Source organism: Alternaria metachromatica (assembly GCF_023757995.1).
Source record: "Alternaria metachromatica strain BMP 0045 chromosome Unknown scaffold_9, whole genome shotgun sequence".
NCBI lineage: Eukaryota > Fungi > Ascomycota > Dothideomycetes > Pleosporales > Pleosporaceae > Alternaria > Alternaria metachromatica.
Genome location: NW_026055500.1, coordinates 596513 through 622422, shown reverse-complemented (window position 1 = coordinate 622422; position 25910 = coordinate 596513). Strand labels below are relative to the sequence as shown.

Below are 25910 nucleotides of genomic sequence, written 5' to 3'. Positions count from 1 at the left end.
GCTTCTTGGATACTCGTTTGTTCGAGGATGAGTAGCCACAGTTCAGTAGGTAAGGCTGACGAGGGTGCTCGCCCTATGGATGAGCATTGGGGTTGTCCAGTTGCTGCAGTTGGCGTCATGCTGCGTTGTTATAAGAATTTCGTTTGTGCAAGACGCTGTCGAAGCCATATATTGACGACTTGAACTGTTGAGTCACCCGTGGTAGGCCTAACATTCCGTGGTAGCACAGCCCGCACTAAACTAGTCAGGCGCTGACGCATGCCTATATACGCGGAAAGGAACATCCATACGCTAAACTACAGGAAGAAAAGTCTATTTCGAGTGTACGGCGAAGTTGTCAAACATCCAGGTGCTGATGGATCGTTTAACGCGGATGTTAGCATGTCTCAAAGAGGGCTTGTCTACTCAGCTTACGAAATGACGACATGCCTCGGTTGGGTCATACCCACCAAGTATCATAAGTGAGGACTTGGCAGCACTGGAAACACACGTGCATGGCCGCTCGAAATCTTTCCGTGCCTGATCAGCAGCCTGAGACAGCAACGTCTCGTCGCCTTCAATGCGTCGCAGGCCCTTGAAGCCCAGATCTTGGAATCTAATGCGCATACTGGCGATCCACAAAGCCTGAGACAAACTGAAGAAAAGATCTGTGGAAAACACATTCAATAGTTGTACATTTCATAAGTTGTAACTAAGCGCCGGGTAAAGAAACAGCGCCCTCAGAACCAGTCCAATGAAGCGCTTCGCTTCAATCTCCGTAGAGTGACCTTCCGTGCCCCTCTAGGGCAGAAAGTGCGTTCTATGTTGCTGCAGTGGTAGAAGTTGTCATCAAAAAAGGAAAGCACCATTACTGCGTCTACCGCCTTAAACCCCAAGCCCCTCAACAACTATCTCATCATTCTCCCGGGTTCCGTGATGTGTTCAAGCAACGAAGTCGCGGGCTGCAAAGCTGCGGCGGTTGAAGCGTCCGCGTCCACGTCCACGTCCGAAGCCACCGAAGCCGCCCTGTCCTCCCTGGCCGCCTTGACCGCCCTGCTGGCCTCCTTGCTGGCCGCCTTGTTGACCGCCCTGCTGGCCGCCTTGTTGACCGCCCTGCTGGCCGCCCTGCTGTCCTCCCTGTTGACCACCTTGCTGACCGTTGTTCTGACCGTTGTTCTGACCGTTGTTCTGGCCGTTGTTCTGGCCATTGTTGCCGCCGTTGTTGCCGCCTCCGCCGCCACCGCCAACAGTGAACCTCACACAGTCATCCTGAGGACCACGTTGAGCGACAGGCATGACAACAGGCTGATGGTTGGAGGCAGAGGTGATAGAGCAAGCACGGTAGTTACCGGCAGGGAGACCAGCAGCAAGGCTGGCAGTGAGAAGGCCGTTGCCGTCACCAGCATCGTTGATTCCCTTGAAGAAAGCAAAGTTCTGAGCGTCCGGGGGGTTGTTGGCGTCATTGCCCATGTCCTGGACAGAAATATGGGTGTGGCCAACGACATTGCCTCCCTGGAGCGTCTGTGGGGCAGCGTAGTAGGTGTTGTCGGGGTTGGTGAAAGATCCAGCCTCCAAGTTGGTAATCTTGACGGAGAAGTCGATCGGCTCACCTTCTTGGATGTTTGTGTCGCCGTTCTGGGGGTTGGTGAATACCGCAGAGATCATGTTGCCGACACCAGGAATGTCTCCCATGACTATTTGAATGTTAGCACCTTTCCTCTGGAGCAGGCTTGATTGTCTGAACTTACCGATACCGTTGCAGGATCCCTCCTTGACCTGGAGACCGTTGGTGAGGGTCTTGCCCTGGCAGAAGTTGATGAAGTTGGCTTGGTCACTGGTCAAGTTAGCAAAGGATCTGTGAAAAGACATGCGTGCCAACATACGTGAGAGACGCGGCTTGTCCATCTTCCTGGCCCTGGTCGAATCCATCGGACTGACTGGCGGTTTGAACAACATCAGGGTTGAGGGCTAGGTTACCACCACCACCGCCGTTGTTGCCTCCGTTGTTACCACCGTTGTTCTGACCGTTGTTCTGGCCATTGTTGCCTCCGTTCTGGCCGTTGTTCTGTCCGTTGTTGCCGCCGTTCTGACCGTTGTTCTGACCGTTGTTCTGACCGTTGTTTCCACCTTGGCCGCCAAACTGGGCATTGGCAACACCGGCTGCAAGCAGCATAGGGATGAGGGTTGAGAAGCGCATGATGATAGCTTCAGGAAAAGAAGTTAAGGTTGATAAAAGAGTGGAGTCCGGCTAGCGGTGGATTACAAAAAAGGCAGATACGTTCAACGTAATCTGAATGAAGAATTAAGAGGAAGAGAAAGGAATGTAACCCTCAACTGCAGAACCGGAGTTTGTAATGGAACAAGCGACTGATGATGGTGAGGAAAGCAAGATATCTGAGGAATCGCATTGCCTTAAGTCCTTGGCGAGCGAATACAAGGCAAAGAGCAACCTGGTAAGGCGGCTCGTGGTTCCTCGGGCATGAAACCCACGATGAAGGCAGAGACGTCTCAAACCCACCCATACCGACATCGATAACGTCGCGCACGGGGCGCTGGCATCAACTGGCGCCCTGCCACTGACTGAGGCTGGCATGGCAGCCTCTCCGGAACGAGAATGCGCCAGGCATTGAAGAGGAGGTCCGAGAAACGGTTCGTGTAAGAGGTGTGCAAGAACCCCAATGGCGCTAACCCAAACGAGATGCGCTAGCCGCCTTTCAGGCTCGAGCCAGGCATCTTCTAAATTTTGAGGAGGACACGCTCAAACTCCTATGATGCCTTCCCATGCGCCATAACAGCAACCGAATGCACGGCAGGACTGTGTGACTGACTTCCGATATCCGTTCGTCACCACCGCAACGCCAGCGGGGAAATTTGGTTTACTCGCTGCGGCCCACTTTGCGACCCACGCCTCCTCCATGAGCCTCACTGAGTTGTCGGAAGCGATGTGCGACGTACTCGAGCAAGGTTGGTTCGTGCTGTCACTGTCTCGATTTGACGGATGTGACAGGTGACAGTTGAAGGACCACGGAGTAGCAAGTCCGCATCCTGCATCTGCACGCACTCTGTTGGATGCCAGAGGCAATCGGTCCTCTCTGCGACAACATGCGATGGCGGCAATTCTTAATCCGAGATCGATAAAGATCGATGTTTGCTGTTTGGGATGTTGCCGTGCCAAGTTGTCACGCCCACTCACCAACTCCACTGTGGACGCGGCGCCCAGACAACATGGCGACGTACCGACGTACTTCTCCACCATTAACAAGAGTTTGTATACCCATTCTCGAAGATCTGCACGCTGCTCCATCGAATCTGCAAGCGATGATGCTGCGCTTGACCCACACTCAATAACCGTGCTCGCGGCAAAAGAAACTGAGACACCTCCTGTCAAACCCCGCTACACGTTCGCTCCTTCAACGTCGTGAAGGATTACGGAATCAGGGTTGCCGTCTATGGCTTGGTGTCCACGGGTCGCTCGGCTTGCCTGAGGCAGGAGGTGTCTTCAGGCACGGAGGATCTACATCTGTAACCAACACCCGCAGAAACTCCTCAGGTTCCAGTCTCTGTGACGCAAATCCTCGAGGTTGGGATTCTCTGATTAACAATCTCAAGCAGGCTTACGTGCATTCTCTTTTTCGGATCTGTCTCTTCCATGAACTGTACCGCGCCATCTTCGAGGAGTTGTCGCGACACCTTCGGTCCTACTTCATCTCAACTGTCACAAGGAGGCTTACGAGCGGCGACTATACACACGCGTTCTTTCGAATGTATCAACTTCGCTACCCTCAGATGGTCAACTCCTGAACCCGACCACAATCATCACGACCGTCAACGCACAGCTTCATGACGATCATGAGAACCCGAACAGCTCTCTGAGACAGACAGTACTGCTCTCCATTCCAGATGATCAGCCACCCCACTATCGTCCGTACTGTGTGGCCTTCAAAGAAGAAGTACGAGGCAGTCGGAACCTCCTCTACGTTGACAAGTCCGGGCAGGTTAACGGGTGCGACTGCGCATATGTGTTCTGTCGGAACTATTGTCTTCCATACTTCCATACAGTCAACCCCCAGGCTCTATCACAATCATCACGACCGCCAATCCACAGCTCGACGGTGATGATGATCAGTCATCCCACCATCGGCTGTGCCGCGCAGCCATCGACGAGGGACTACAATGAATCTGGGGCTTTTCTCATGTTAACAAGATTAAGCAGGTCTACAGGTATCGACTGTACATACGCCTTCTTTCGGGTCTGTGGTCTTGCATACTCATAACGATCCAATGGTGCGCGATGTCGTACTCTCTCTGCCACCCATCTCATTTACTATTGCTGCGATGACTATGCCATACAGGCCACTCTCAACCTCTGCAACGCCTACGATGACCACACGGGAACCTACTCTCGAACGAGAACCATCGCAAATACGACAGACTTAGACAGTCAACCGCCCCTCCATGACCTGTACTGCGCTGCCTTCCAAGAAAAGCTGCGCAACACTCCTGTCCTCGTTCATCTCGACCTCGATGAAGATCTCGCTTCGTCTCCCCATCTCTACGCCCTGGATAATCTCGTACTTGAACGTCTTGGATGCCTCTCCTGCTGTCTGCGACAAATATGCGGCCAAATCGCTGGCGGCGCTACCGGTAGCTGGATCTTCCAACGGACCCTCGATCATCCTCGTCCTTAGCTTCGTCACGCCATGGTCGCTCGTTCCCGCCCGAACAAAGAAATATGTCCCAATGAACGTCTCGTCCCAGCCCTGATCCAGGCCCTCGACGGAGAGAGACTGGCCAGCTAGCGACACCATGCTCAGTGCCTCTTCAGATTCCAGTTCGACCAGAACAAATGTCATGCCTTTGACTATCGAGACGATGGCATGGTCATCTTTGACTTTAACTTTGCCTTGCCGATGGGCTTCAGCCAATTGCGGCTGGAGAGCGAACAAGTCGTCCTTGGTGTACCTCTTATTGTGGATATGACTGCATTGGTTAGCTTACATGTATACACACCTGCAGCATCACAGGTCGCCGAATCGCTCTCAGACCGTGGGTCTGGAACAGCCCGAACTAACCATCGTGATGCAGACACTCTAGACAGGCCGAGGGGGGACAATGTCAAATGCAGGAACATACACGTCATGAGGGATCGAAGCTTTCGCCGTCTTCTTGCCGCAATCGTACCGCAGCCCGACCCTCCCAGCTTTCAGGTTGAAGCTCGCTTCCATGACACCGCTGCTGACCCCACGCTCCCGAGCCGTCCTTCCCAAGACATAGCAGGCCGTGCCCACGGTAGGGTGTCCGGCGAACGGCAGTTCTCGCGAGGTCATGAAGATGTCGACGGTCCATTGGTCCTCTGCCGCACCATCCGCGTGTTCGTGCAAGAAGGTCGTCTCCGATAGGTTGAACTCTCGCGCGATTGTTTGCTTTTGTTCCTGGCTTAAAGTCCGGCCAGGCGGGATGCGCACAATGGCCAGCGGATTTCCGCCGTATGGCTGCGAGGTGAAGACATCCACGGTCACGAAGTCGAGCTGTGAGGCGGACGCCATGGTCAAAATATCTGAAATGACAGATTGATGTTTGGTGTTCAGTATCGCTTTGGCTTTGTAAATACGTGGGCGAGATGACTCATCAATGGACCTGCATGCTGCACTGCAGGATTTCGCTACCACGCCCTACATGTCACATAGATTCTACATTCCATTTCCAATCCCTCCTATGCGATTTCAAATCCCTCTCGCCGTGTGTGTTCGCCGTTCATTCTGATGGAGGTCTTGGTGCAGCTTGAAAGAATGGTACCAGGGACAGCCCGCCAAGCAGACCGAGGTTGTGCATCTAGAAGGCCACGTGAGGTGCGATGGCGTCGGTATCTGCCATGCTCAGGAGCACAGCCCTTTGTATCGGTCTTGGCAGTATTTTCTATCTCCGAAGGTGAGGCTGCGGTCGTGAGGCTGTGCAGTCGCTGCGCGAACACCATCCAAGGATCACTAGCTCGCCGTTACGTGTCCTTCCGGCTTGCCCGAAGAAGTACCTGAGGCGTGGCCGAGAGTACTGTAAGGTCAACCCTACCTCATGCATGCTATGATACAGCAGTGTACCTGGCTATAGTAGTATCTCCAAGCTGTCATGTCAGGAGGTTTGAAGTTGCCACATGGGGCAATGAGGAAGCTGAGTTGTAGTACTTCCCTCGGCGACTACGCACTAGCTGTTCGCGCGACGACCGTGTCACGGAGAACAGCGAGAGTGGAAACCTCCGCAGGAAACCTGATGAGATGATCGCAGAGACTTGCAGTTGAACCAAACTTGAGAACACCAGAATGGCTTGCATCTTCGATTCCAGATCAGAGGCCGACTACGCCACCAGGAGAAGGCATGACTACATGGCTGGCCATAGCAAGGGACTGATTTGAAATTCCTCACCCTGTTTGCTTCAGCTGCCCCCCGTGTGCGTGGCGGCGTGAAGTCGATCTTCAATGCGCATGAATGTTGTTGCAACGATGGTGTTGCTTCCCAAAGGGGAAGCAATTTTGGGCCGCAACGAATGAGACACTGCAACGTTAGGTGTGGAGACGAAACGGGGCATGCTGGCCACGGTCTGCCCAGGTGCGAGCAGATCGACGCGGAGATTATTTTCAACGGTCTTTATCGATTCGTACAAACGCATCCTGGCATCGTTGTGCTAGCTGCGTTTGTTCCTGCGCGGCTGTGGGTTGTTGAGGAGAACCACCGGCGTTTGTACCCGCGGCTGAGTGGCCTGTGAGGAGATTGTCAGACGGTATGGCGTCAAAGGCCAGCGCAAAGGGACCAACAGCTCGTCAATCTGGCGATGTGCAGTACGATCGCACAGCTTCGATCGATGAAATGAGTAATCTCGGCTCGTGTAACGATGGGGTTGCCCTCGGCCTCGCAGTGTGTGGTCTGCAAGCGAGGAGGAGCACTGATGCTAGTACACAAGACTGCTAGGAGTCAGGACGATCCTTTGCGTTACCTTTACGAGTCCGATCTCGAACGCGTACATGCTGCTGCACCGCGGCCCAAGGCCATGAGCATGCAGTCTGCACTTGTTGGTACCTTAGGTACATGTATACTCGAGGGGCCTCAATCATATGCATCGGAATCTGTCCGACGGCAGCGGGCGAGATTTCCACCCATCTCCTAAATCATAGTGTGCGGAAGCAAGATTTTGACATGTCAAGCGCGTCGCGTTGTTTGTTGACATGCGATAGCAGGCGCTGTTATGGTGCTTTTTGTGATATGAGCAATCTTTTATCGGAGCTGCAAACACCCCACTCGGCTGCAGGCTTGCACAACGGGGGCAGGGGCCGTGGGCGGTGATAAGTTCGCATGGCTGCAGCTCCGAGTCTGCAAGGTACATCGCGTTTGCGAATGTGCGAGCTCAAGGATACGAGTCGTGAATCTAGGCTACAAGAGCCAAGTTCAGAGGTTTCATCGTCAACGGGCCTGCCGCGCCGCATCCTCATCGCTACACATTGCCACAATATTGTCGAGATGACGCGGATCATGAGGATTTGGGTTAGGTTCGTGAATATCCAACTTTGCCATGTTTCTGTGCCCGAAGGTTGGGTTTTGCATTGCGAAGTCAAAATGCCGATGCAGGCCCAACCCTGTCTTCTGACAGTTGCAGCTACGGCGACGTCCTTATTGGCAGTGCGGAAGAATCGAAAATGGGGTTGCATGTGCATGTGCATTCTGCAAGGTCCAAGTGCTCTCGAGGGGACATGCATCGGCACCCAGGATGATGCGGTCGAGTCCCAAGTGGAGACTGCATCGTCGGTGAATTGAGTTAGGGCGGCGCAGAGTTCGCGTGCGGTTGGGCAGACGCAGCACGATTCAGAAGCCACCAGAGCAGACCTCGGAATGTCGACAGCGGCGGACCCTTTGCGGCCAGGATCAGCCTGTGCTCTGGTGCTTCTCCATGTTTTGGTTCGACCATGGTACTGCTGTTGGCGCCCTGAGAGTGACGTCTCAGGGTCCTCAGGGGACGGCCGGAGATGCACGTCGTACCAGCGCGACTGTGAGCATAGCGCGAGGCGACGATTGGGAGCAACTGTGCCAGCTGTGCCTGACTCGGGGCGGGGTCGGCAAGCCTGACGCACTCGAGCTGAAAGGCGTTGCTGTGAGATGGCTAGGCCGTCTTGGTCGTGGTTCTCGGGGAAGCTGGAAGCCCCTGTCACTGACGCCACTCATGCAAGTGCGAAAGCGACCATCACGGGCCCTCGCTCAGGGATCATGAGAAGAAGCGTTGACTAGAGCAAACGCAAAACCCTTTCTGTATACCTACCCGACGTCTGCCCGTTCCAGCCCTCTGCGATCGTCTGCTCCTCATAACCCCGTCCTACACCACCACTGCCACTTGACCCTGCACCGCTGTGTTTGTCCTTCTTTTTTGCTTACCGTGCTCATAACCGCCTGCCCCGTCGCACACTGCACCGCCGACCACACTGGACATTCCACCATCAACCTTGCCTGGAGCGACTCGACGTGGATTCACCAGAGCCGTATCACCATCTGCCTGCACGTCCGCGCTGTCTGTCGTGCTTGATATCCTGCCTCTCCGGTCGCGCCTTCCTTTCTTCTCGTCAAAGCTACGACCACCCCACCAAACTCCACGCGCCGCCCGCTAGCCCATCTCCCCCGGGCCGCCTTTTCTCCTCGTCAACACCCTCAACTCCAACCTCGCTCTCGCTTCTCGGGGATCGCATTCCGCTCTTTGCTTTTCTGCGATACGCGCAACTCTAGCGCTGCGCCATCGCCGGGACTTTTCGCATCCATACGCCACACCTTTCACGTACTCTTCAAAATGGCATCAAATCATTCCCGGAGCGCGTCGGACGAGAACCACAACTCAATGGCATACATTCTCGAACACGTATTACAGTACCCTGGCAGCTACGACATCCCTCTCAAGACCATGTACGAGCTCAACCGCGTGGACCGCGCCCAACCCATCCCCAAGAACTACACCAAGTCTGGCAACACATCACCCATTTCCAGCTCATTCGCATGGAACACCACAGAAGCTGCGACCATGAGCTTCACCTCGTCGTTGATGAACCAGCTCAAAGCGTTACCCACACGGACCAGCGCATTGCCACCCGCATTCATCGTAAACTTTGTGACCCGCACCTTCATGCCCGAGCCAGCTGATGTCGACTGGAGCCAAGCTTTGACTGCGCTCGACTACCTGAAAGATTTAGAGACAAGACGACGCAGAGAGATGGCTACCACGTTCGAGGCCCTTGACGTCCACAGGGACACATGGGACGCCGACATGGCCCGTGTCGCTGAAAAGGCACCTGGCATTGCACTCTGGATCAACAACCTCGAAGGCAAGAACCGGAAAGCTGAGTCGTACTACGCTCAGCTATGGGTCGGGCTCCGCCGATGGGTATGTTATCTATCTTCCTTCTCACGTGATTTCAACTAACATCAAGCAGATCATGATCAACCATCTCTCTGACGAAGAGTTCAACAAGCTCAACTGCATTAGCTACCTCAACACCCTCTTTCCTCCTGTCCATGCACAGACCAAGCTCCCCTCGCAGTTCCTGAACCACGAAGCTCTGAAAGAAGAACGCCAGATCTTCTTCGAACTGATCAGCCAGGTGCAGAGGAGGGGACCTGATGTCTTACTTCCTCTCATCAACCGGGACAAGCGCCCGGAAGACCAGACTGGCTGGCCCACCGTCCAGAGGATCGTCGACAAGTACCTTCGCGTCGCGCAGAACATGATTCAAGACTGCATCGCTACTCACGGCCCGGAGTCGTTTGATCGCTACATGAACGGACCTGGCAAAGAGAAGAAGCATGACTCCGGTGTCAGTTTTGGTTCCGAGCGCCGGCCCAGCGTACAATCTAGCGTGCACGAGAAGCAGTCGCCCGAGCCCATGCTCAGCTACACCCCGTCCATCAAGGGTCTCAGCAAGCTTGAGAGGATTACTCGCGAGTTCAAGCGCATGCGAGTCAAGCCCCGGCCCGAAGTCGAAGAGATAACGCAATTCAATCAGCGGGCCGCCGCTGACCACATTCCCCAGACAGGTGCGAATGCTGGAAAGAAGTCGCTCAAAAAGGCCCGATCGCTCGCCAGCCTCAAGTTCGGCAACGGCAGCTCGGCGTCTTTGGCTAGCAGAAAGGGCAGCGATGCCCTGGCATTCGACGCCGACGAGATGAAGAAGCATCGCGCGATATACGAGGCCTCGGTCAGCAAGAGCACACACGCCCATGCGTAGACAGCGGAGCAGCTGTTCACAACGGCCTTTACGACCTCACGACGACTCGTATCACCACGAGTCAATGTAGTATGTTCACATGCGCTCACGACTCCACGGCTCATACCGCGCTATTCGGACCGATGGGCAACGCGATGCCTAGACAACATGGAGACCTGCCATCGCCGCAAAAGCATGCAGGCGTTCCGAGTCGTTTTATTAAAGTACCCCATTGTTTTCTTTTCCGGCATTGCGAAGATGTCCCGACGTCTCGCTGCCGCAGTCAGTTGTATGACCTTTCTTAGCGGGCGTTGTCAGAAGCAATACCTTCGCGGGTCAAAATTTCTATTTTCATGTTAGTACATTCAGTTCATGTGATCTATGACGGATAAAGCATGGCGTTCAGGAAACAGGGTGCATGGCAAATGGCGTACTACAACGAATTGTTTTTGGAAGCATGTTTCTTTTCTTCGGCTGTACATACGAAAAGGCACGCGACTGCGTTGCTGCGGAACACGCATCGATATCCGAGATACTTAGTGTAATTGTGTCATCTCAGACATGGACGAGTAATGGATAATACACACACATCACAATCAGCTTGTTTGAGCATGGCGCGTGTATCGCATTCGTGTTATTGGCGGCCTTGCCCTCAGGTGAGGAGCGAGGCCGCGCAGGAACGAGGCTGCCGTTGCTGACCTTCCGTATTGAACCTATGGTTTCACGCAAAGGATTGCCTTGCCCTCGCGTAGACGTCGCAGCATGGGATTAGCAAAGTTTGTTTTGCAAAATCAATGGAACTCGATTCAGGACCCTGGCGTACGTAAACTTTGTTTTTAATCACACTGCCCACTGAGCCCGCAGCTGTTCCCACATGCGTCTGCACGCACAACAACAACAGGGTAAGTCGCCCCCGCCACGCCTTGCCGCATGCAGCCCGGGTTCGGGTGCCCGTTGCAACGCCAGTGGACACTGGACAGGACGTGGAATCCTTCACGTGCATTTTCGGCGGGCAGGCGAGAATGCACTCGCATCACATCCCCCCGGCTTGGAAGGGCCCCGAAGCTAACCGTCGACGCAAGATCAGCACCCGATATGGCAACACGCATCCCGAACGCGGACCCGACTTCTGACGACGCCCGCCATGCCGACCGCCCGTCACCTGCGCACGCGTCAGACGCGCCTGAAGCAGCCTCATCCGCGACGCGTGTAGCCACACCCCGTCCGCGTCCGACGTCCCCCGTCGCCGCCGCACCGCCCAGACGCACCTTCTTCGACCCCTGGAACAGCTCCAGTACCGGCCATCAGCGCGCGGAAAACCGCCTCGGAGGCTCCACTTCATGGCGCGCCTCGCGGAGCCTCAAGCTAGGCGAGCAGTTCAGGGCAGGCAGAGGCGGTGGCAAGAGAGTCGCGGATACGGTGGGTGCAGGGAGTGAGGACTTTGGCAAGGATGGCCGCAAGGACAACGGCAGCTGGGAGAAGGGCGCAAAGGGTCTGAGGGCCGGCGGACAGAAGAGCCTGGCCGAGGTATGGGCTGCCAGCAAGGCCGGCAGCAGCAGAAAGCCATCACAGGAGAAAGACGACGGTATTGCGACTGTCTCTAAGCATGCGCCAGACGTGGGGACAGACTCAGACACGCATCCCCAGAGCGACGTCTCCTCAGCCTCGTCAAAACCTTCCGAAAAGCAGATCTTCACCGGCCTCTGTTTCTACCTCAACGGCTCCACCGCCCCTCTAGTCTCAGACCACAAGCTCAAGCAGCTCTGCGCTGCTCATGGCGCTAGCCATTCGATATCGCTCGGCCGCCGAACCGTAACGCACGTCATACTTGGTCGAGTAAACTGCATTGGCAGTGGGGGTGGTGCAGGCGGCGGCCTAGCAGCAAGCAAGATGCAGAAGGAGATTACTCGCACAGGTGGCAAGGCTGTCAAGTTCATCAATGCGGAATGGTAAGTCGCCAGCAAAGTAAGCCTTTGGGCTTGCGCATCTCCCGTCCGTCACAGCTTGTCCGGCTGTTTCACACGCGATTGCGCATGTGATTGGGTTTATGCACAACATATACATGCCCTCTGTCAAGACATTGTTTAGGATATTGACTGACTGACACGTTGAACAGGGTTCTAGACAGCATCAAAGCCGGCCGCCGCCTCCCAGAGTCTCGCTATTCCCCGCTGAAGCTAGCGCACCAGTCTCAAAGTAGCGTGCTGGGTATGATGCGCATTGGTGCTACGAGTTCGAAGCAGCAGCAAGAGCAGCAGCAGGGATGAGAACCAACCTCGCTTTCCCTTGTCACCAGCAACCACGCAACTCTCGCCGGATCGACGCCATATTACCCCGTTGAGCAACTCGCCTGACTTGTGTAATATTCCTGGACGCAATACACACAACGATGAGTAAACCCGCGAACATGAATAGATACCCAAGATACCCACATCCCAAAGCAGTAAAAAGCCTGTCCAAGGACCCTTGAAACACGCCTACCGCACAGCAAACCTTCCCTTTTCCAGCACTCCAAAAACGCGCATCATTTCACATGATAAGTGCTAATGTACATGCCACGCGAGTGTATTCACCGGCCGGTGTAGATCCACACATTTGCAGCATGCAGCAACTGAAACGTTGTCTGTGGGGAAGTTCGTCCGGGACCCGCGTTCGCGCATGTGTCGATCAATCAACCAACATGTTCTTGTCTTTCGACCAAACCACCAACGCTGTCGTGCAAGACCCTGGACCCTTGGAAACTCTAAGTGGCGCGATAACGTGGCGCGATTTAAAGGGGCTAGTCGGTTCGTTAGGGTTGCGTTCGGCTTGCGCTATACCTGCCGTGGGTTTGCCGTGGGAGAGGCAACGCTGATGTGCTGAGTTGGTTACGTTTGGTGCGTTCTTTATCTGATTGTGACGGAGGAGTAGATGGCTAGAAATTGGCTCATTCTGTGCTAGCGCAATGTAGTCCTTGAACATCTCTCATATCTACCTACCCGTGGACATCCCATACCAAATGAACAAAGACCAAGCCGAAAACATGTTCTCCAAAAACTCTCCGCGGCTCACGTTGCAACCGAACAACATCAGGCAGGCCAGCCGACCGACCAGTCTACTTCCTTAACAAACGCAACTATGAACCACTCTAACGCGGATGCATCCGTCAATAGCGCAGACGCAGGCATCCGTGGATGTGTCAACGCTGGCTGGCGCGACCGCTGCCGGCTGCAAACAGCACTGGCGTGAACTCTTTTCTGCTCTTTCCTTCCGTCTATCCATCCGTCAGTCAGTCAGATGTCATGTCACATCCACGTCAACGCCACACTCCAGCGTCAGAACGTAACCATCCCCCACCTGAACCTTCTAGCTCCCACGCCTCGTTTCGCCTTTGTGATGGCTGATGGTACCTTGAGAAGATAACCTGGTACCGAAGTTTCCCCGCTTGTTTCGAACCATACCAACGTTGCTTGGAAGGTTGGAAGGAGAGAGAATTAAGGTTGAGTGGTTCATTTGCCCGGTTCAACGACTGTTAGCTAGTCTAGGTTGGATGTGGTAGTGCGTGCGCATGCGTGGCTCCTACAGCGGCGGTGGTGGGATAAGCCGGATGAACAAGGACAGGTAAGTGCTGAACTGCTGGACCCTGGATGGATGCGGCGGTGTCATGGCAGGTAAGTGTCCGCGTTGTCGTTCGCCCGTTCTTTTATCGTTTCAGGAAGCGTGTTTCGTGACGGGCGTGACTCGTTACGAGGATGGATGGGTGAGGGGGGTTATTGTTACGGGTTTATCCTGTGTTGATTTTGCTGGGATGGGAAGGGGTGGTATTTGCCCATCTCACCTGTTGGCACAAAAAGCATCGAATGTGATAGATTCAGATGGTGAGGGATGAGATTGTTAGTCGCTCTTGCCCGGGCAGTTGCGCCGCTAGGGTAGCGTGCTGTGATAGTTTGGTAGGAGACGTTGAAAATATGGCATAGAGTTCGGTACGCCGGGTTACTTGCATTCCGTCTTGCGATGACGATGGTGATGGTTGTAGGTTTGGTGTGATGTGCAGTAGTAGTAAGTACAGGATGGCGGGTATTGGGTGTGATGTCAGAGGTAAAGTTGCTGACAGTAGGCGAATTCTACGGTTCTGGATGTTGTGATGAGAAGTATTGTAATGGAATATGTCAAAAACATGTTGCACATGCTTGCGGTCAGTTTTCGAAAGGTTGAAGTGGTGTCATTAATTTATGAATTCCGCAGATGCGGACACAACACTCTTTAGATCATTGATATCTCTCCGTCGCGACAGAATATTTGCGGAGTTGTCGAAATTGGGCTCTTTGAATGTTCTCTTTGGAGAATCAAAGTAGACCATGGGCTCGCAGATGTTGAAATAGTATAAGACGAGGCGAGAACAGATGCCCATCACCATGTCGAGGTGCATACTGAGGCATGAATCTGGATACACTGTACGAAGTAATAATGAAAAGGTAGATATCAGGCCAAAGGAAAGGAAAGCACTCAGTCAGGCGGATTGGGAATTGTGTATATGACAATGTTGTTAAATTCCTTCGGTTTCATATAGAACGAAGCTACATGTCGAGACACCATGACGTAGACATGGTACAACGAACCATATGCGTATGGTATGCCTTGAAAACGCCGTAAGCTCCCCCGGTATCACTATCCCATAAACGCCCTTTTCGCGCAAACCCCGACGCTGTCTCCCGTAACTTCATCTCCCTAACCAGCAGTCCTCGGCTTAGCCTTGGCCTGCTTCTTCGCCTTCGCATCAGCCTTCTGCTTCTTCTTCTTTTCCTCGAGCTTCTCCTCTGCCTTGCGCTTGAGACTAGCCTTCTCCTCAGCGGTCTTCTCAATCGGCTTGAAAAAACCCTCTAGCCGACTCTGCTGCGCCGTCTTCATGTTCTTCTGTAGCTTGGCTGCTCCGTTGCGCACCCTGTCTTCGTTGAAGTGCTTCTCCTCAACTAGGAACTTGACGAGACCTTCTACGTCTGGGGCTTCCCACTTGAAGTCGCATTCTGGATCGTCGGCGGGGCGCACGTCGGGCTCGAGGAAGAGAAGGCGCGCATCTGCGAACGGCCAGTCGTCGGGGATGGTGAGCTTCTTGGAGGATTGGGACTTGATGTGTTCGACGACGCCTTCGAGGTCGGTATGCTCGCGGATGAGCTTGAGGGCGGTGCTTGGGCCGATGCCTTTGATGGGGTCGAGGTAATCGCAGCCGAGGAGGATACAGAGGTCGATGAACTGGCAGTGGTTAGTATATGATACATTTGAGGTAGTGATGTATTCGTACCTGCTTCCGCTCCATGTTCAGGCCTTCGAGCACCTTGTCCAGGTGGATTTCCAGAATGGGCTCCTTGCGCTGCTCGCTGAAGGTCAAGTGTCGCAGCAAGATGGGTGAATCGAAAGTAAGCGTGTCCATGTCCTCTGAAGCAGCGGCGTACACCTTGCCTCCTCTTGCCAACGTAGCACACTGAGCTTCAGCCTCGGTCGGTGCGACAATGTACGGGATGCCCATGAGCTTGAGCAAGCGCTGGCACTCCTCGTTGTGCTCCCTCGTGACTCTGACCGTCCGCCGCGAGAACTTCTCAACGTCCTCTGCTGTACCTGTCTCCTTCGCCTCTTCAGCCGCCGCGTGTGCCTCTGTCTTGCGCTGGAAACGCTTCGCGAGCTCGCCAGACTTGAGCTTAGGTGGAGCGCCATCAAAGACATACAGGGGCTTGATGCCGTTGTCGACCATGCGCATTGTGCGGTAGAAGAGACCCATGAGATGTGAAGTGGTTTCGCCCGTCTCGCTCATGAGCTGCTGGCCATCGGAGCGAACCGCGATGAGGAAACTGTAGATGCTCATAGATCTATACGGTATTAGATGGGAGAGCCATGGAGGGGTTTAAATATGCATACGCATCCTGAGTATGTTAGTGATTGACCGCACAGGTGAGACGATAGCAGACGTACTATCGCGACTTTGCGTCCAAACTGGTTCTTGATCTCGCCCTTCTTGACGGCCTCTGGCGCATGCTCCTCAATGAGCTGGTACAGGTGTTTGATACCCATGGCGAATGATTTCCCCTGACAGTTGTATTGATCGGAGAGGTTTGAGGTGCTGTTAGCCCAAAGCGTTGTGTGTAGAAGCGTAGGCGACTGCGTGGTGGCTGGAGAAAGTGACGCCAACGATCGTCACGACGCGTTCGCGTCTCACCGCGCGCAATCACGGTCTACATCTCTTGGCGTCACTACCCCACATTTGCCTGTCATCGCTTAGTGAGGCTCTGCATGCGTTCCAGGCGATGCATCTCGGATCTGCTATCTGCAACTCGTGATCCCGCCAAATCCTTCATTTGCCGCGTGTCTGGAGTGATGATGCTAGCTTTCTTGCCACCGCGGAGTGCTTCCGAACCGCCTGCCGCGGTTCTTTCAACGGTGGGACTTCCGAGGCCAACTTCATCCAATTACGCAGATTCTCGTGAGAAACCGGGTATAACTATCACTTTTGTGTAGCTGAGACACTTTCCACATTCCTGATATCGAATCCAAAATGCTGCGACCAACCTACAGACATGCCACCAGGCAATTGCGCACCCCACTCCGGTCTGCGGCCCTCGGCAAGCGGTACCTACATGCTCCCGTCAAGTTTGACTGGCAAGATCCATTGAACTCAAGCAACTTGTTCACAGAGGAAGAACAAGCCATCTCGGAGACGGCAGAGTCATATTGCCAAGAGCGCATGCTCCCGAGAGTGCTAGGTACATATACCGTTGTGGGGAGTTTAGAGCTAGCTGACGTGTTACAGATGCATACCGCAATGAGGACTTTGATAGGAAGATCATCACGGAAATGGGCGAATTAGGGCTACTGGGTGCAAGCATCCAGGGCTACGAGTGTGCCGGAGTCAGCAGTGTTGCCGCAGGTCTGATCACCAGAGCTGTGGAGAGAGTCGATTCTGGATATCGTTCCGGCTACTCAGTCCAAAGCTCACTTGCCATGGGCGGTATCGAGGAGTTTGGATCTGAAGAACTGAAGGAGCGCCTCCTACCCAAGATGGCCAAGGGTCAACTGCTGGGCTGCTTTGGTCTGACTGAGCCCAACCACGGATCCGATCCAGGCTCTCTGGAGACAACTGCTAAGCCACATCCGACTAAGAAGGGCTACTACTCACTGTCTGGATCAAAGACGTGGATCACAAACTCGCCCATTGCCGATGTTCTCCTTGTCTGGGCGAAGCTGCAGGAGACTGGCAAGATCCGTGGTTTTGTCATTGAGCGCGATCAATGTCCACCGGGTACTCTCGAGACCCCGCCAATCAAACACAAGAACGGTCTGCGGGCGTCCATTACCGGCATGATCCAGCTTGATGAGTGTCCCGTGTCCGAAGCAAACATGTTTCCAGAGGTTGAGGGTTTGAAGGGACCCTTCAGCTGTTTGAACTCGGCCAGATATGGCATTGCCTGGGGGACTATCGGTGCTCTCGAGGACTGCATTGCAAGAACCCGAGAGTACGCCCTCGAGAGGAAACAATTCAAGAACAACCCGATTGCCAAGTACCAGCTTGTGCAGAAGAAGCTAGCTGACGCGACGACGGATGCTGCATACGGTATCCTGGCCGCCCACCAAGTCGGAAGGCTCAAGGACGAGGGTAAAGCTGCACCTGAGATGATCTCTATGATCAAGAGACAGAACTGTGACCGGGCTTTGATCAACGCGCGAACGTAAGTAGTACCACGCGCTTGTTTGACATGTACTGACTGTGAGCAGACTGCAAGAAGTGTTTGGCGGAAACGCAGTATCCGACGAGTACGGGATCGGAAGACATGTCGCCAACTTGTTTGTGACGCAGACATACGAGGGCCAAAGCGACATCCACTGTGAGTACAATCGAAACGTGTCTCGACTCTGACTAACCTGCATCAGCTTTGATCCTCGGTCGTGCAATCACAGGTCTACAAGCATTCTGCTAATGGTGAAATGTACTCGGGTTGTTGCTGTACTACCAACAAGAATACGTAGAAGCGCACCCAATCACAAGCAACATGTCAGCTGTAGGCGCCTAGCGGTGGTACGCATGCAGGCAATGTTTATTTAGAAGTAAATGCATATCAAACCCGGCGACTCTTGCCTCGAACGCGGCAAGTATCACATCTGATTGCTCGTATCCACAGTGCCGTTCGCCACCCGAGTAAAGGCCTCGCTACCGCCCAATGCGTGGTGACTAAGTGAGGTCAGAAGCAGCGTGAATGTCCATGTCAGCCTTGAGGCATCTTCTCCAGGCTTCGATAGGTTGCCACCCAGCGCGGTTGTTGGGTTAGAAACGCTCGGTGGAAATGTGGGCAGCGACAGTTGGGCGGTCAGCTTGTCTCGCCTCGTGCGGTTGGCTCCTCACACATGATAAATACAAACGCCCCTGCTTCAGCCCCATCGTGCAAAACATCGTGCTCGTACAGCGTGACCGTCTTTGTCCTCACATAGAGTCAGAGGTGAGTGAGTTAAAGAGTGGCGGATGAGGTTCCCGCGCTGACACGCCGCACTTGCTTTCTTTGGATCCCCGCCGCTAACTAACCGCCTTGCCTGCGCAGACATCCCACTTCAACTCTTCAACACCAACTCGCTCGACCCCGACACCCGCGATACCCGTCACCACCACTCCACACACCACACACACACACCGCAGCCATGGCTCTCAAGCGCATCAACAAGGAGTTGACCGATCTCGGCCGGTACGTGACCCATCTCCCGGCCCTCGTGGCTGGCGGCGAGGCTCGCTGTTTTGCTTGCACGGCCACGACCGCATGCGGGGCCCTCAAGCAAGGCCGCAACGCCGTCTCCCTGCGAGAACACGACGAGAAGAACATTTAGCTGACACGACACCCCTAGTGACCCTCCCTCTTCCTGTTCAGCTGGCCCCATCGGAGATGATCTGGTACGTCACTCTCCGCGAAGACAGCCACGCGGCTGGGCGAACGCAAAACCACACTGGACATGACACTGACAACACGCAGTTCCACTGGCAAGCAACCATCATGGGTCCCGGCGACTCACCATATTCCGGCGGTGTCTTCTTCCTAGCAATCCACTTCCCAACCGACTACCCCTTCAAGCCCCCGAAGGTCAACTTCACCACCCGCATCTACCACCCCAACATCAACTCCAACGGCAGCATCTGCTTGGACATTCTGCGAGACCAATGGAGCCCTGCTCTGACCATCTCAAAGGGTGCGTCTCCATAGATCCCTATAACAAACCAGCTCTGATACTAACAAAAATCACAGTGCTGCTGAGTATCTGCTCGATGCTGACAGACCCAAACCCCGACGACCCGCTCGTCCCCGAGATCGCACACGTCTACAAGACCGACCGGTCCCGCTACGAATCGACGGCGCGCGAGTGGACCCGAAAGTACGCCATCTAGGCTCTCGAAGCGCAACAAAGGAGCGTCAAGACTGGGTGCGGCGGAGAGCGTGTCTTTTGTCGTTAGCATCTGCGGAAGGGAGGCTAGGATGATGGTTAGGGGCAGACTTTCATGGTAGTGACTGATGGGGGGTTTTACACTTGTACTACGGCATGCATGCTGGACTGGGGTTCATAGCATCTGGCTATTATCACTCTTACCACAACAGGCTCGATTTCTTCTCTGATGTTCAACTCGAGTCGCGTGCTTGTTTGTGATTACTGTGAAGATTGCATGTGATGATATTTTACAACATTGGTAAGCGACTAGGCCTTCTTCGCCTCGTCGCCTTGTCCGTCTACACTATCTTTACTTGTCTGCGGATCCTCCACTGCCAGCGTACCCGTACCCAGGATCGAAGACATGGTATCACCATGGTCTAGTATCGACGTATTCTGCGCTTCTTCCTTCAACCGCCGAGTCTGCTCCTCGGACAGCCTCTTCCACTCCCTATCCCGCTCCTCCTTGGCTAATCGCAGCCTGGCCTCTTCCTCTTCCATCATCTTCAGCGTATTCTCCTCCACATCCTCCTCCACAGAATCCTTCAGCACCTCTTCGTCTACTGCGTCTACTACACTTTGCCATCCACCCTCTCTAACCTCCTTTGCCAATTGAGCAAGGTCCTTTTGTTCCCTCTCCACCCATTCGCGACCGTAGTTTTGTAGTTTCTTGCGACGTTCGAGTTGCAGCATGTAGGATGTGCCTACGAGAGGGCAGAGTATGGAGGCTCGCTTGTTGAATTTCGTGTCGAGGAGGAGGTTCTTGTGGAGATCGCGGAAGGTGGCTTGGACGTGCTTGATGGCTATGCCTTTGCGGCCGAGGTCGTTGGTTTCGTCGGCGGGGTCGCGGAGGGAGAGCATGTACGGGGGGAGGGGCTTGGTTTCTCCGCTCTGTGTGGGGGTCAGCATGATGGGAGATGTAAAGAGGAGAATGGGTGAGTGCAGACCTGTAGCCGAGCCCTCTGGGTATCCGTGAGGACAGGGTGCTTCGCCTTGTCGAAGAGGTGAGCAGGTTCGATAGACACGCCGTGCTTCGTCGTATCGAAGTTACCCCAGAAGTCGAGGAAGTGGAGGAGGGCACGCGCAGAGTCTCTCGGTGGCTTTGGTGCATGCTTTATGCTGGCGACGACCATCATGAAGAGCGAGTAGGACCCAAAACCGCCCCGGAATACGTCCGAAAGGCCTCGTGTGTCGAACATGGTCTTGACTACCCAGTACAGCTCTCGCAGGTAGGGTATCTTTTCCATGTACTCCTGCATAGTGACCCTCGAGATGGATGTATCGTTTGAGAGCACAACCTGCACATCCAGGCCCGATTTGCGGTCCTGCGCGGCGACGAGAGGATAGCGCGCGTGACGAATCGCGGCCAGTAGGTATGCTCCGTTCTTATTGAATACCCTCCAATATAAGTTACTCAGAAGACGTGTTCCCTTTTTCCGCTCTTTCGTATCCGGCGGGAATTTTGGCACCTGCGCGGGGTCTGACGGTTGTGACTTTAATACAAGCCTGAAGTCTATGTCTGACAGAGGCATAGCTATGCCAGTCCGCTCAGAGCCAAACACCTCGATGTTGTATTTCGGAAGGAATTGTTTAACCTGTCTCTGCACCTGTTCGATGAGGTGCTTCCGCGCGGCCGTTTCGTATCGATCGGGTTGTGTGTACTTGTAGAATTTCTCGATCTCTGATTGCAGACTGGACCTCGACTTAGCATGACATTACGAGTGAGGACGGCTTGGGGATGTACCGATCCAGGCCTGTCATTGTTGGCTCTCCCTCCATGTTCACACACCATGGAAGCGCGCTTTCTCTGACCTTCCCGACCACGATGGGCCGTACAACTACGCCCTCGTAGTCTTGCGATTTTGCAAACGCGTCTTTGGCAGTCACCAGCTGATCCTGGTACTCGACATTCGAGGGAGTAGGCATTGTCCGCTTCAGGTGTTTGTTTTTAGCGATCGAAACCTCGACCTTGCTGGACAGCCAGCGCCCTTTGACCGTGGTCATTCTCCTCACGGGCAATTGCTTTGCCTCTGCATTCGGCGGTTCTGCCGCATTGTCGGTGACTGCTTCGCTAGCTTGGGCATCGCGAGCATGAGTATTATCACCCTTGCTACTTGAATTCGCGCCATCTTGTGCAGTTTCTGTCGCAGTAGAAAGTTGGCGCCGGTCGCGGGGTCCTGGCGAGCCAGGTTGGACAAAGTGCTGCCATAGCGCAATGGATGGATTGAAGCGATTATGGGCGCGACATATCAGCCGGGTGCGCGAGAGTTGCATTAGGCCCGGGGAGATAACGACGACTCGCAATGCGGCAAGGTGGTGGTTGTGCTCACTCTACACGAATCTTCTGCATGCATCTTCGCGTGCACTGTGCCAAGCATCTAGTCCGCTTTGGGCCGTCGAGTCGACGGCGGAGGATGCCAGGCACTCCCGCGGGCATGCTGCATTACCAGTCGCTCTCGTATGCACCCGGCCGTTGGACACGTTTATTGCTAGCCCTGCGTCTGCCATGTCGCATGATATACGGAGGACATTTGTGAAAGCGGCCAGACTGCCCCCAATACCCCACAGGCACTGCAGAGGCCCCAAGGCGTCTCCGTCGTCGGTCCACTTGCAGCACTTGCGCCGGCCCACACCCTCGTCCGATATGAAAGCTGCCTGACATCATATTGACACGCCCAACAAAACTTCGCAGAGCGGTCAGCGAGCGGAGCGCATGCAGGCGCGAGGAGTCGGTAATGGTGCGCTGCTGTCCTGGATGCCTTGCTTGCAGCAGAGACAGCGAGGCCCGAGCTGGTCGGTTCCAACGTCACAGCTATGTTAGTGGGGCGTTGAACCATCCCACCACGGCCAGCTTTTCTTCCCTCATTACACTCGTCGACCTTCTGTGAGCTTCTCGACACACGTGGTGTCTTCTCTCTGACATCCTTCTCACACCACCCTTCGTTTGAGACCTCTAAATTCCCCTCGTTCCGTGACAGCCCCAGCCCAGACCCATTGCGGAGCTCTTTCCTGTGAGACTCGTCCAAGACAGCGACGCAAGCACCAGGTAATTCATATTTCATAATTATTTTTAGTCGCGCCTCACCACTGCATGCACGTAAACATTGCACTGCCTGTCCACTGCTCGGCATATTCCTCACCTATAATCCTCCCACCTCTCATCTTCTCGCCTACAAGTACCTGACAGTTCCATGCAGAGCACCGCCTACGCTTACATCCACCATGGCCCCTCCCACAGATGAGAAGCCCCAGCGGCCTCCGCTCGACTCCCAAGACAGCACACATCCTGCGCTAAACCCCGCAATTACCAACGTGCCCGTCACACCCGGCGTACATCTCTCCGGCAAAACTGCCTACTTCGACGAGTCTACCACCGAGAAGACGAGCAACCTTCCCTTCAATCCCGAGACTGCCACACCAGGCCCCCAATGGAGCGCCAACTCATACTTCTCTGGCCAGCAAAAAGAGGGCCAGGCGAGCACTCAGACTGAACAGGCAGCCGGCGCACAAACTGATGGAGACGTCAAGAGCAAAACGAGCGAGGTACCCGACCCGAATGCCAAGCACGACCTTGCAGACGTAGATCCTCGCGCCGCACACCCTGGCTTGAACCTCAGCGGTCGCGTTATCAGTGCGACCTTTGCCATACCCTATTCAATTGGTTACTCACAGGGCAACGACTGGGAACTGAACCCGCGACGCGGAACCTCGGCCCTTTTCGACTCCTTCTCTTACCTGGCCTCCAGTTCTTCTCCATGGAACCACGTGCTCGTAGGCTGGACTGGTGAGATCGCGCACGCAAAGACAGCATCCGTCACAGCTACGCAAGCGCCCATGAACAAGGCCGCCGCGCCCATTCCCGTCGATCCAAAGAAACCGACACAAGTACCTCAAGCTCCAAACAGCTTCAGGATAGGCCCAGACGATCGAGCACGATTGGATAAACAGCTCGAACGCGATCACGGAGGCAGGATTGTACCAGTGTGGCTTGTCGACGAGGTAGATGATGGCAAAGATGAATACATCCTGAAGAACCAGAGCCATTGGAGGACATATGCCGAGCACGAGCTCTACACCCTGTTCCACTACAAGCAGAATGAGCCAGCTGATGGGCGCGCTGCCCGGAAATCATGGGCCGACTACTACCGCATGAACAAGCTTTTCGCAGACAGGATCCTCGAGGTCTACAAGCCAGGCGACATCGTCATGGTACACGACTTTTACCTGATGCTCTTGCCAAGTCTCCTTCGCCAACGTCTACCAAACATCTACATTGGCTTCTACCTGCACATCCCCTTCCCAAGTAGCGAGTTCTACCGCTGCCTGAGCAGACGGAAAGAGATCCTGGAGGGCGTGTTGGGCGCCAACATGATCGGCTTCCAGTCATACAGCTACTCGCGGCACTTTTCGTCTTGCTGTACTAGGATACTGGGTTTCGATTCGTCCTCCACTGGAGTCGATGCATACGGCGCGCATGTAGCAGTCGACGTGTTCCCCATCGGAATTAACGCCGTCTCCACACAGCGACAAGCTTTTGGCGACCCGGAAATTGAACATAAACTCAAAGACATCAGCGAGATGTATGCTGGCAAGAAGCTCATTGTTGGGCGTGACAGGCTAGATGCGGTTCGCGGAGTGGTTCAGAAGCTCCAGGCGTTCCAGCTCTTCCTTCAGAAGTATCCCGAGTGGGTAGGCAAAGTAGTCCTCATCCAGGTCACAAGTCCTAGCGGAGTCCATACCGATAGAAGTGATGGCGCTCAGGAAAAGGTGGTCAACAAGATCTCGGACCTTGCGGCCAAGATCAACGGCACCTACGGAACCCTAGACTTCACCCCGGTCCGTCATTTCCCACAGTACCTTTCCCGGGAGGAATACTTTGCTCTGCTTCGACTTGCAGACATCGGCCTCATCACCAGCGTGCGAGACGGTATGAACACGACAAGTATGGAATACATCATTTGCCAAAAGGATAATCACGGACCGCTCATTCTGTCGGAGTTTTCTGGTACAGCGAGTTCCTTGCACAACGCAAGCCACATCAACCCCTGGGACATGGGCGGAGTTGCCGATGCGATCAACGACGCTCTAAACCAGAGTGACGAAGTTCGTGCCGAGACGCACGCTCAACTCTACAATCATGTTGTGCAAAACAATGTCCAGGCTTGGTCGAACAACTACCTGAAGCGATTGATGACGAACCTGTCAGCTTTCGATCAAGCGTTCGCCACGCCAGCACTGGACCGGGCTAAACTACTCTTCCAGTACCGTGAAGCCAAGAAGCGACTCTTCATGTTCGACTACGACGGTACTCTGACACCCATTGTCAAGGACCCGCAAGCAGCTATTCCATCCGATCGTGTCATCCGGACCCTCAAGACCCTAGCAGCGGACCCTGCGAATGCTGTTTGGATTATAAGCGGCAGAGACCAAGCTTTCCTGGACGAATGGATGGGTCATATTCCCGAGCTGGGTCTGAGTGCTGAGCATGGCAGCTTTATGAGGCATCCACGCAGTCAAGAATGGCACAATCTCACCGAGACGACCGACATGAGCTGGCAGCAGGAGGTTATTGACGTATTCCAACACTACACAGAGAGGACCCAAGGTGAGCTTATATACTGTCAATCAAACTATCTAATACTAACGGGTGATCAGGCTCATTCATCGAACGCAAGAAGATTGCCCTGACGTGGCACTACCGGAGAGCGGATCCCGAATACGGTGCGTTCCAGGCGCGTGAGTGCCAGAAGCATCTCGAGAGGACTGTCGCAAAGAAGCACGACGTCGAGGTCATGACGGGTAAAGCCAATCTTGAAGTTCGCCCGAGGTTCGTGAACAAGGGCGAGATCGCGAAGACGCTGGTAGAGAACTACGGCGAAGGTAGCGGCAATGCGCCCGAGTTTGTTCTTTGCATGGGCGACGACTTCACAGATGAAGGTATGTGTAGCACTTGTGGCTGCGCTGTCCACCCGCTAACATCAACAGACATGTTCCGATCGCTGCGCCAGTCCAAACTGCCCACTGATCACGTCTTCTCGGTCACGGTTGGCGCCAGCTCGAAGCAGACGCTGGCGAGCTGGCATCTGCTCGAGCCTTCGGATGTCATCTCTGTCATTTCGTTGTTGAACGGATCCGCAGATGCAGGCAATGTTGGCGCGATTGCTGTGGTCGATGGCACGGTCCCGGAGTCTCGAGTAATCGCATGAGGTCATGGTCGGACAATTTCAACTGTAATGGAGCACGGAGCATGGTGAGGCTGTAGATCTACGGTATGCG

General features: G+C 54.5%; 9 protein-coding genes across 9 annotated transcripts; 5 read left to right on the top strand and 4 right to left on the bottom strand.

Annotated features, from left to right (window-relative positions):
* Window positions 1-921: 921 nt before the first annotated feature.
* J4E83_005016 (uncharacterized protein) lies at window positions 922-2176 on the bottom strand (the record flags this gene model as incomplete). Its single annotated transcript, XM_049331938.1, has 3 exons — window positions 922-1673; window positions 1728-1813; window positions 1863-2176. The coding sequence occupies 3 exons, from the start codon at window positions 2174-2176 to the stop codon at window positions 922-924; spliced, it is 1152 nt and encodes a 383-aa protein (XP_049189033.1).
* A 2236-nt stretch (window positions 2177-4412) lies between these two features.
* Window positions 4413-5525, bottom strand: J4E83_005015 (uncharacterized protein; the record flags this gene model as incomplete). Its single annotated transcript, XM_049331937.1, has 2 exons — window positions 4413-4959; window positions 5113-5525. The coding sequence occupies 2 exons, from the start codon at window positions 5523-5525 to the stop codon at window positions 4413-4415; spliced, it is 960 nt and encodes a 319-aa protein (XP_049189032.1).
* A 3272-nt stretch (window positions 5526-8797) lies between these two features.
* J4E83_005014 (uncharacterized protein) lies at window positions 8798-10226 on the top strand (the record flags this gene model as incomplete). The annotated part of the gene is made up of 2 exons (XM_049331936.1): window positions 8798-9385; window positions 9435-10226. 2 exons carry the CDS (start codon window positions 8798-8800, stop codon window positions 10224-10226), a joined length of 1380 nt encoding a protein of 459 aa, XP_049189031.1.
* Window positions 10227-11300: 1074 nt separating this feature from the next.
* Window positions 11301-12158, top strand: J4E83_005013 (uncharacterized protein; the record flags this gene model as incomplete). Its single annotated transcript, XM_049331935.1, has 1 exon — window positions 11301-12158. The coding sequence occupies one exon, from the start codon at window positions 11301-11303 to the stop codon at window positions 12156-12158; it is 858 nt and encodes a 285-aa protein (XP_049189030.1).
* Window positions 12159-14912: 2754 nt separating this feature from the next.
* FEN1 (Elongation of fatty acids protein 2) lies at window positions 14913-16247 on the bottom strand (the record flags this gene model as incomplete). Its single annotated transcript, XM_049331934.1, has 3 exons — window positions 14913-15434; window positions 15484-16045; window positions 16126-16247. 3 exons carry the CDS (start codon window positions 16245-16247, stop codon window positions 14913-14915), a joined length of 1206 nt encoding a protein of 401 aa, XP_049189029.1.
* A 481-nt stretch (window positions 16248-16728) lies between these two features.
* On the top strand, window positions 16729-18148 carry J4E83_005011 (uncharacterized protein; the record flags this gene model as incomplete). Its single annotated transcript, XM_049331933.1, has 4 exons — window positions 16729-16936; window positions 16984-17899; window positions 17946-18055; window positions 18102-18148. 4 exons carry the CDS (start codon window positions 16729-16731, stop codon window positions 18146-18148), a joined length of 1281 nt encoding a protein of 426 aa, XP_049189028.1.
* Window positions 18149-18860: 712 nt separating this feature from the next.
* UBC1_1 (Ubiquitin-conjugating enzyme E2 1) lies at window positions 18861-19596 on the top strand (the record flags this gene model as incomplete). Its single annotated transcript, XM_049331932.1, has 4 exons — window positions 18861-18904; window positions 19062-19107; window positions 19187-19400; window positions 19457-19596. 4 exons carry the CDS (start codon window positions 18861-18863, stop codon window positions 19594-19596), a joined length of 444 nt encoding a protein of 147 aa, XP_049189027.1.
* A 305-nt stretch (window positions 19597-19901) lies between these two features.
* Window positions 19902-21908, bottom strand: J4E83_005009 (uncharacterized protein; the record flags this gene model as incomplete). Its single annotated transcript, XM_049331931.1, has 3 exons — window positions 19902-20525; window positions 20582-21326; window positions 21379-21908. The coding sequence occupies 3 exons, from the start codon at window positions 21906-21908 to the stop codon at window positions 19902-19904; spliced, it is 1899 nt and encodes a 632-aa protein (XP_049189026.1).
* A 948-nt stretch (window positions 21909-22856) lies between these two features.
* On the top strand, window positions 22857-25840 carry J4E83_005008 (uncharacterized protein; the record flags this gene model as incomplete). The annotated part of the gene is made up of 3 exons (XM_049331930.1): window positions 22857-25239; window positions 25290-25571; window positions 25620-25840. The coding sequence occupies 3 exons, from the start codon at window positions 22857-22859 to the stop codon at window positions 25838-25840; spliced, it is 2886 nt and encodes a 961-aa protein (XP_049189025.1).
* Between the last annotated feature and the right edge of the window lie 70 nt (window positions 25841-25910).